The sequence below is a fragment of the Leptonychotes weddellii genome, chromosome X, assembly GCF_054177405.1.
Source record: "Leptonychotes weddellii isolate Sample4059 chromosome X, ASM5417740v2, whole genome shotgun sequence".
NCBI lineage: Eukaryota > Metazoa > Chordata > Mammalia > Carnivora > Phocidae > Leptonychotes > Leptonychotes weddellii.
Genome location: NC_138385.1, coordinates 65,556,337 through 65,566,524, shown reverse-complemented (window position 1 = coordinate 65,566,524; position 10,188 = coordinate 65,556,337). Strand labels below are relative to the sequence as shown.

Below are 10,188 nucleotides of genomic sequence, written 5' to 3'. Positions count from 1 at the left end.
AATGCCTTATAACAATGTTACATTTAGGCCTCCCAACAGAGGGGTGAGTACAAGGTTCTGTTACTGGCTCACTGTTACCTGTTAGTAAGTGGTAGATCTGGGATGTGATTTCAGTTTAAGTCTGTCTGGTCCCAAAGTTATTTTCTCCTCATGCCTAGGCCTACCTCATCATACCTCCCCCATCACAGAGAAATGGAAATTGCAGGTCAGTCAGTTTAATTCTGTATCAGAGGTATGGCATGAAAAAAAAGCTTTAAATGATGTTTGCAAGTAAACTACAAGTATGTCTCTTTTTGAGTATACCATTCTAAAAACAGATCAATTAGGGCACGATTAGATTCTTAACAAGGCACACAAAAAGGATTCTTTACACCTGTCCTTAAAAACACCAACTCCTCTGGTACATTTAAAATACAATACAGTTTTCTAAAATTGTATTTTCTCTACCTCAGCTTCACTGGCTCCACCCCTAGCCTGAGTCCCTTTTTCAGATTTGCTATACCCTCCTGGTGTAAGAAAAAGGAAACTTACCCTGAGTGGTCGCCAACATGACAAAATCATGACCTGGATTTGCAAGGAAAGTTTTAACATCAAATATTCTGTGTTTGTTGTTCCACTGTCTTTAATTATCATATATCTCTAACAAATGGGATAAAATAGCAAAATAAAGAACTTTGTAAAAATAAGTCACTTTGTACTTAACCAAGAGTAGTTTTAATAGAGTCATATAGGCAGAAGCTATGTGGGGAACTAAAAGTGATGTAGGAGGTAAGTGGGAATGATGTAAGATAAACACATGTAGAAGAGCTTGACATTGAAAGGAAGGACAGAAATAATACCACAGACAGCAGTATCATATGAAGGTTATGAATTTTTGTTTTAAACATGAACCCCAAGTCAGGACCTTACAACAGACTGTTTGGTCTCTTCTGGTGACAATATACACTCTAGGAGGAAGCATAGGGAATTGAGGAACACTCCTTATATCTTATAGGAATGATGGGGAAAGTTTTTGAAGAACCGTTGTAGAAAACCTAGGATATCTAGTTGCTGAATATTATGTCTAGAGAAAACATGGCAGTTGCTGGAATACTGAGGAAAGTGTGGGAGTAAGGCCTCTTGGCTGTCAGGAATGGGTCAGAGAAGGCTAGTGGTACAGCATCCAAAAGAAAGCAGGATTCCTTCTCTAAAAGTAGAGTGAAGGTGTGGAGGATAGATGGAGATAGAAATGTGTTGATGTAGGTGGTATATGTAAATGAGGCACTCTTACAAGTATTTTGACTTCAGAAAAAATAAGATAGGAAGTTAACTACTAAAGCTGAGTGTAGGATGGAATTCATTTTGTTTATTCATTCATGCATTCATTCAGCTAGCCTATTAAGAACCTACCATATAGTGTGATTGGCCTGAGGGGTTTATAGACACATAGTTCCAGCCCTGGCCCAGAGTAGATATAATTGTATGTTTGGAAGGAATAAAGATAAGGAACTGAAAATAGTGTAGAAACAACAGAATTGGACATTGCAAGTCAGTATCAGATCACCTAGGAAATAGATCCTAATAGGCAAGTCCCTCTGCAACAGGCAGGTGGGAAGGATCTATGGTTGAGGAGCTGGCATTGTGGGCACTCTGGAAAGACCAGGGGAAGGTCAGTGGTGAAGGTGATTAACAAAGTATTGGTCACAGTATTGAAGCTAGAAAGGAAACCTAGTGTAACTAGAGAGAGCTGATGGTTTCACAGACTGTAAAAAGGCAAGCATATGGCATTGAGTGAAGCTATATGTCTGGTAATGGAGTAGGATTTTGGCCTCATCCATTCTAGGTATCCTTAAGAAAGTCATTTAGCCTGATGTGACTATCCTAACCAGCTATTGCCATAGAGACATATTCACCTGGAGCATGGGTAATTTTGTGTTATCAGTTGATAGATTACTCTCCAAGTTCCAGGTTATCTGCATCCAGGTTTGTCAAAGGCTGTCTGCCTTCTGCGCCATTTTGGTCTATTGTGTCTTCCATAGCAACATCAGGAAAAGCAAAACAAAAAAAATCTTTGAATTTCCTATACTGAATTATAATGGAATATGCACAAGCTTTGAGGACCTGGGTTTGAATACTGGCCCCACTGCTTAAAACAGTAAAGTGAACTTAAACAAACCACTTTTCCCTTCTGAGTCTCACTTTCCCAATCTGCGAAATATGTTCAGGAATGATTGTCTTCCAGGATTGCTGCACCAATTCAGTGAGATAATAGAAGTAAAGCAGTCACCATAGTGCCTGGCCTACCTATTCATGGTACTCATGAAACATGATTGCCTTATTCTCTCTTTAATTGGGAATAGCCACATCATTGCTGTGAGTAAGGTTTGAAGCCTAGCACAGGTCAGTAGCTGAGCTAAAGACATGCAGGTACCCACTCTGGTTTCTCAATCTTCTATGACAGAGTTCATTGAAGGTCACCATTTTCTTCCTTCTTCCTTCTCTCCATTTGTGGCCCTAGGAACAGGATGCCCCCAACTAACAATATAGCATATCTAATGTGTTCAAAACACTTGGCTACAAGTGATAGGATCCCAACTCAAACTAGCTTAAGGAAAACAAAGGACTTTATTGGCTCAGATAGCTAGGAACTTTGGGACTTCAGGCACATCTGGATCCACAAGTTTCAAATGATGTTCTCCAGGCTCTTTCTCCCTATCTCTAATTCTACTTTTCTCCTCATGGTAAGAATATCAAACCCCTAAGATTCTCAGATTAATGTCATCCTAGTCTAGAGACTTCAGCATGGAGGGGGAGCAAGACACTTCTTTCTCCCACTGTCTACATATATTCAGTATAGCAATGGACTCTGACTGGGCCTGCTTGGGTCCTATAGCCATCCTCAGAATTGCTCTTGTGGGATGGGTGTGGGTGAAGGAGTGGAGGAATTGAGAACTCTTATCTGGCCTAGCCTGTGGGACATGCTCCCACTCTGGGGAGGAGTGAGAGGAGCACTGCAAGGTGGTCAATAGCCCCAGCAGAACCACAAGGAATGGGGGAAGGGCTAGAGTGCTAAGCAGGCAACTACAGTTCCCCCACTAAATACAGTCACCAGACATCACTCTCCTGTCAGTCATGGTGTGCCATGTGATATAAAAGAGTGTGCAATGGTGAGGTACACAGTCTCCTGGGAAGGCAAACTAGTACAGTACACCATGGGGAGGTGTGGTACACAGTCATAAGATGAGAGACACTGTGGGGAGCTCAGGGACACTGGTGAGCAACAGTGTTGCTGCACACATACCAGGAAGCCCAGTCTCATCTTCAGCTTCTGCTCCCCCTCACCACCCAGTCTTTCATGACTACCAACTCTCACGCTTTGCTCTTTTCCTTGCGTTGTACCTTGTACTCTCCACACAACCTGGCTATTTCCTCACTGAGCACCTCCCTTCTTAAGCCATCCCCTGCAGCTGAGTAGCATTTCATACACTTCCTTTAGGGAAGATACAACCCTGATCACACTGTATTATAGCACAGGACACCTATTGAGGGCTTGATTGATAAAATAAGTGAGATCATATTAACAGAGCAAATAACTGAACTCATCCTCACATTCAACAAACATTTATTAACACAGAAATGAATAAGGCTTGGCCCCCTGTTCTCAGAATGCTTGGTGCAGAGGGGCAGACACTCACAAAGCTCCAGTAGAATCACAGTAGAATATTACTGAGGTACAGACAAAGTACTTTGAGGCACAGTGACAGGGATATTGGCATGAGGAAGAAACAATTTTCCAATTTATACCTGCCTAGAGCATTCAGAAAAGGCTCCAGAGAAGTCATCTGTGAGTTGGGTCTTGAAGGAGGAATAGAAGCTACCAGGTAAACAGTCAAAGAAGGAGCTCTACAGGCTGGGATCAGAGATGGAGGTAAGTAAGCGGTTCAGGGAACCAGGCATGAATGATGGAATAAGGAAAAAAGAGAGGGAGTAAAGGAATGAGTAAGACTGTCAAGCACAAACCCATAGCTTTACTATATAAAGGTCTTGTTTCCCCATGGAGAGGGAAGTGGAAGAGAGGGTGGGATGTCCTCAGATATGGGTCCCTGCCACTTCCTCAATCAGGCCATGGGGCTTGAACATCAAAGCCAGAACTTAAGTTGTAATCTAATATCCCTAAGCCACTAAATTGTCAAGAACCGCTTTTCAGTAGCAAAGAATTTGTATGAATAATGCAGTTCTAAATGGGAGAGAGTCCCTACTATTTTCATCTTTCTTGGATGCAGTTGATTCTTCCTAAGAAACAGCTCTTTAGGAAATCAGATGGGGTGTGGAACTTGAAAAGGGAAGGTAGGCTAGAGTTCAGGCCTTGCACTGATCTCACAATTGAGTAGTAAAATGATGGTTGACTATTTTTTTTTTCAAATTCTATTTATGTATCAACATAAAACTCAAACAGAAATATTAACAAGCCTTTTTGTCTTGTTATTCCTATCTCCTTTTAGTTTTCAAACCTGTAAGAATTTTAATATGCTTAAATTTAAAAATAAAACTTTAAGTTTTTAAAATATTAATATTTTTTCTACTTGTTTTTAATTTAAATTTGATTTTTATTTAAATGTTTTTCTTTAAAAATTTTTATTTTTATCCTTCTTGTTTAAATATTTAGTTTTTATTTAAATCTCTCAAGTTGGACTTCCTTAAAGTTTTTATATATCTTAAAATTCTCTATTTTTCTCTTAACTTTTCCTTTTTAAATTTTTTTAAATTAAAAAAATTAAACAGATTGTGTCTGTCTTGAATTGTGCTAATTTTTTTTCCTTTAAAACTTTTCTGTAAACTTAAATTTGAATTTTCATTCCATTCTGTATTTTTGGAAATTTTCTTAAACTGTTCATGAATTTTGCTAACCTCTCATTTTTCAATACATTATTTTATAGTCTAATTTAAAGAGTTATTTATATTAACATTTTATTTAAACTTTTTTTTAAACATTTTATTTATTTGACAGAGAGAGACACAGCGAGAGAGGGATCACAAGCAGGGGGAGTGGGAGAGGGAGAAGCAGGCTCCCGGCCGAGCAGGGAGCCCGATGCGGGGCTCGATCCCAGGACCCTGGAATCATGACCTGAGCCGAAGGCAGACGCTTAATGACTGAGCCACCCAGGCGCCCCTTATTTAAACTTTTAAGAGCTCCCCTCCCCTTTTAAAACTTTCTTTCACTTTAACTTTTTTGTAAACTTTCATTTTTTGTCTTTGTCCTTCTTTTATTCATTTTACCTTTTGTAAACTAAGAATTTCTAAAATTTATTTTAAGCCTTATTTTATTAATCATTTTGAAATTTTAAATTAAAAACTTTTAAATTTTGAAACATTTCTTTTAAAAATATTTAACTTAATTTTTTTCAACATTTAAACATTTTATTTTAAAATTTAAAAAAAGGTTTTTTCTTTTTAAATGTTTTCTTTTAAGGCTTTTTAAAATCTCTTTTACAATATTCTTTTTTCAAAATATTTGACTAATCAGCCACAGCTAGAACACTAATTGTGAAGTTTTTTGTTAATGTAGAAATACTCCCTGATTCCCCATGGTATTTTTGTAGAAACAAATGACATATAGCACTCGCAGAACATCTCCATTCCCACTCTTCCCACCTAAAGCATTCTGTTCATTTAATTATGCTTTATGTGACCATTTTTAACCTCTTCTCCCTCCTCCCCTTTCTTAAGGCTAAATGGTCACTAGTTAGTATTTTTTTTCCTCTTACAGACCCACAAGCCATGTAAAATAGGTTCTTCATATCAAGGTGCTACTTGTCATATAGGTGCTGTTGTCATTGTCCATGCCAGGTAGGTTTTTGTGAAATTTCAAGAGGTGCTTGTTGTTGTTTGGCTATTATCATCATCCATTCCAGGGAAGTTTGTGTGTCACTTCAGGATCCTTGTATATTCATTTCTTTCACTTTTTTTCTGGTAAGTGGTCTTGCAAGACTAATCTTTCTCTAGACCCTGCTTGTGATAGAACAGTAAATACCCTTCACTGTAGAGTAAGTCCTCAATGGTAGCCTTGGTGATGATGGCATCATCACAGCTAAACCATTGGTCTTTTTGTTGTCGGATAAAGCTGGTGTAGTGTCCACTTTCCAAAGTTCCATGGTGATTAATCACTGCAAACAAGGAATACTTATTCTCGTTGGATGTACAGTCTGTTGGTGGCTGGACTTCTTTCATTCTGCTCTCCTTAGTGGAGGCCAAAAATGGAGTCATGTCCAGCTCCAAGGGAAAGGAGATAAAAGTATTAATCTTTCGCCTCTGTTTACCTACATGTTCAAATCGCTTGAGATGAAAACAGGCCACAATAGGTAATTTCTTCATTGTGAGTTGTTTGGTAGATTCCTGATAGCTTTGGCAACTACTACATTTGATTTTGGAACTGCTTCCTAGGTACTCTGGCCTTGTAAACCATTGTAGGCAGTCTGTGAGTGAGGGAATTCCTGGTATGTGGTCATCCCTACTCACTGTGCTGTCAGCTCTCTCTGGACTCTGGGAACTGAATGTGGCACAAGAGCCAGGCAAGTCCAAACTGATGTCCCAGCATGGGTCTATTGTGGTAGAGACACTATGGCAAGCTTGACATGTGACATCTGACTGCAAGCCACCTGTAAAGATTTGGTCTATGATGCAGTTACAGCAGTTGGGGTTACTGGCCTCCTGCCCAACACTATCATCTTTGCTGTGTCTATGCAGCACATCTAATATTGCAATGAGGAACTCATGGGCATCCTGCTGCCGGTACCCTGCTAAGTGTTCTGCATGAATCCATATTAGATGCAATAACTTATAGGGAATGTGAGGAGTTCGGCTCCCAGAGTACATAGCATGAAAAAGAGAAGACATTTCACAGACAAGACACAAGCTGGGGCTTGTCATTATACATTTATGCTTGTCAGAGAGAAAGAAATCTTTCAATAGAGGAATATGGGTAAGTGCCTGGACAATACAATTCATAAAGCATGTGTTCCCAAGATTGATAAGCCCTCTCAGGCCTATGGTATAGACTGACTTTTTTCTCCTCTTTTTCTTGGGTTTCACCAATTTTGGCTCCTGTTCCTTTGACTCATAGGTTGAATGCTTCTCTTCAACACCTGATGCCATACACTGCTGTTGAGAAACATCTGTTGAGGTGGAAGTTAGTAATTTCAAATTTTTCTCTTTTGTTTCTTTGGCAATTCGTTCCATGTCTTTGTCATATACATAATCCTTACACATAAAGCAATATATAACCCCATGATAGAGGTCTACAGCTAAATTGTGCTGTTTTGTTTCTGCATGTTTGTGAATATGTTTCTCAGTAAAGCAGCCAAAAAAGACACAGGAGAGACAAGAGTGGAGTCTGTTCATATGGGTACTACATACATGACAGATGCATGACTTTGCCTTATGTTTCCTAGTTTCTGGGGTCCCACTCCATATGAAACGCTGGTAAATCAACCTCAGGTTCTTCCGCCAGTTCTTAGCCACTTTAAAGCTCTCCACATGAGAGCAGCCTGTAGGACCCTGATCAAACTCCACCTCCAGCAACCAGTCCCCTAAACCACCTCGATCCCCAGAGCCACCTAGGTCACTAAAACAGCTTTGCAGCATCTGGGGCCTAGACCCCGGCCTGGATCTACGCCGTGGTCCGCGCCAGGGCTGTGGTCTGGTCAGAGGCGGAGGGGGAGGATGGGATGGAGGCTGGGGTGGGGCCAAGAGGCCAGGCGGGCCTCGGGAGCGGGCCCGGGGCTGGGGCCGAGGGCGGGGCTTGCGGCGCGGGCAAAGGGGCGAGGAGCTGCTGTAACAGCGAGGGGGGGTTGAAGGGAGCACCTTCTTATCGTCGCCGCTGTCACTCCACGTCAAGTTCTCAGGAGCAGGCTTTCGCTCTTGTAACGGCTCCAGCTTCATCTCCTCAGCTCCCTGGCCTGAACACGCCTTTGTCGCCCCCACCGCCTCCTTCTCCATTTTCCCCGCCTTTTCAGCCGCCTCCTCGGGAGAGGCTCCTCCCCCACCTCCCGAGCTCCAGCGGACCAAAGAGCCGGAGGGCGAGTCCCGAACTTGGGCCATCAGCTCACCGCCCGGCCTGAGAAGAAGGGCGTCTGGAATGGAGCTGCGACTGTAGATGGAACGAGACAGGGATTTCTGTGAATGATCTGGCCAGCGTCATGGCCGCGGTGCGCCATTAGCGCCCCCGGGACCCCTCCCACCTTGAGCTCAGCCAGAGGCCGCTGCGGGCTCCACCCCCTTCACTCTGGAGCTCCCGGAGCTGCTGTGGAGACCAAGGCGGTTACCTGGTTTAAAGGCGATCCGATCGTGCCCGGAGCGGGGCTGGGGTGGGGAAATAGGAGGCAGATAGAGGGAGGAAAACGTGGGGTGTGTGTGTGTGTGTGGTACGGCCTGAGCTTTAGGGTGAAGATAGAATCTTCTTTAAAAAAGGCGCCACCCTCTGCCTTTCCTGCGCCCTGCGCAGCCTCGCTTTAGTACAGTTTCCTCTGACGTTCTTTCCTTATATTCTAAAAAACAACAACAACAACAAACACACAAAACAAAACCCCAAAACAAACAAGCAAAAATAACTGGGGCCAACATTTTACCTTAAAAATGGCTAAAAGGGGACCACCTATGGAAAATGGGCTCAGGGAAAGATAGTATCCTCCTGCTCCCACCTTACCTATGCTGCTGGGGCTGGGTATGTTCCATCCTTGTCCCTACCTCCAAGCGCACTTTTGGTCAGCCAAGCTCTTGCGCCCTCTCACGCTTTTTTCGCGCTTGTGTTCCTTATCACACTTCGTTTCTTGCTTCAGTATTTCCTTCATTCCCTATTTCTCAGAGAGTTCGGACTCCTTCTCATGCCCTCCACGCGTTCACCGCCCCTGTCTTCAGGGTGCGACCCCCAAAGTCCCTGCCCTTTCCCGCCTCCGTCCCCGCAACGCCCCCGGCCCCGCTGTTTGTTTAAAGGTCTGGGTTACCTTGGGCCACAGGCGCGTGATACAGAACGTCAGCAGCTGCTGCTGTACAGGCGCTCCTCAGCCAACGTTCTTTCCTGACCTCTCCTCAGGGCTGGTCACAAGGGGGCCGCCCCCTGGCCCCTCCCCTCTCGACGTGTGGCCCCCAGCCCCGGATTCTTCTCTCCTGCAGTCATGAATGTCACCGCTGTCCTGCTTGGTCAGACCTTCCTGAAACAGATTCTACTGGAGGTAACCACAGCGACAGATTCTAGAGAAAGCCCCTGAAATGGAGGTTCTGGTCTCACCTGGCTCCAGGCCAGCACTCCGCAGGGGGGGGGGGAATAAAAGATTCATTAGAGTGGGGGTTGGGTGGTTGCAAGGATGGCAACTCTCTGGCACAAATCCCTCGGACCCATCAAAATCTGATCTCTGGGAGTTAAATGGAGAGAGGAATATTATTCTGGAGTGTGGTGAGAGGAAGCATTAGTAAGGGCTTCAGACTCAGATAGGAGAGCCCAGGCACTCACTAGCTGTGTGAGCTCAGATCAAACACCTAACCTCCCTGAGCCTTAGCTGTGTCGTCTGTTAAACAAAAGTAGGGATAATAATCCTAACCTGTTATGAACACTAAATCATAGTATATGTAAAGGATCTTTGTGGCACCTGTTTCACATCTGTTTCTCAGTTCCCATCTTAAAATCTGCCTGTAGCACAATGCCTGGTACTTACAGTAGAGAAAAAGAGAACACTTCCGTCTTTCCAAATTCTCTCAAAGTTATTGCTCAGTTCACCAGATTATCCCTCCTAAACAGTTCATGTATGGGAACACCCACTCAACAAGTGTACATGGATCCCACAACTGTCTTACTGTGCTAGATTGTGCTGTGAGAAATACAGAATCAAATGATTTGTGTCCTCCAGGAATTCATAGCCCAGGAGATTTTTCCTTCTCTTTAACAGACACAGCATCCAAGGCCACAAGCCCTGTGAAAGCTGCTATCTCTAGGGCTTCTTGCCCTTCCTGTCCAATCCCAAGGATATTCCTGCTCATCAGTGAAGATGTTTAATGTTACATTTAATCTCTCTGGAACAGTCAGGCACCTCCTTTCTAAACCTTAAGATTAAGATTCAGTTCTCTCAGGCTCAGGGGTGGTATCATAGGTTCCTTCCCAAAATGAATGTCAGCGATTTTAGGACATCAAAGAGATTCAATAATCTATATGAATTTTCA

The 10,188-nt window shown here is 43.0% G+C and overlaps 1 protein-coding gene across 1 annotated transcript; it reads right to left on the bottom strand.

The window, feature by feature from the left end:
- Positions 1 to 3,584: 3,584 nt before the first annotated feature.
- On the bottom strand, positions 3,585 to 9,228 carry USP51 (ubiquitin specific peptidase 51). Its single transcript, XM_081808785.1, has 2 exons — positions 8,301 to 9,228; positions 3,585 to 8,125 (listed from the first exon to the last, which is right to left on the bottom strand). Exon 2 carries the CDS (start codon positions 8,074 to 8,076, stop codon positions 5,968 to 5,970), a length of 2,109 nt encoding a protein of 702 aa, XP_081664911.1. The 5' UTR covers positions 8,077 to 8,125; positions 8,301 to 9,228; the 3' UTR covers positions 3,585 to 5,967.
- Positions 9,229 to 10,188: the final 960 nt, after the last annotated feature.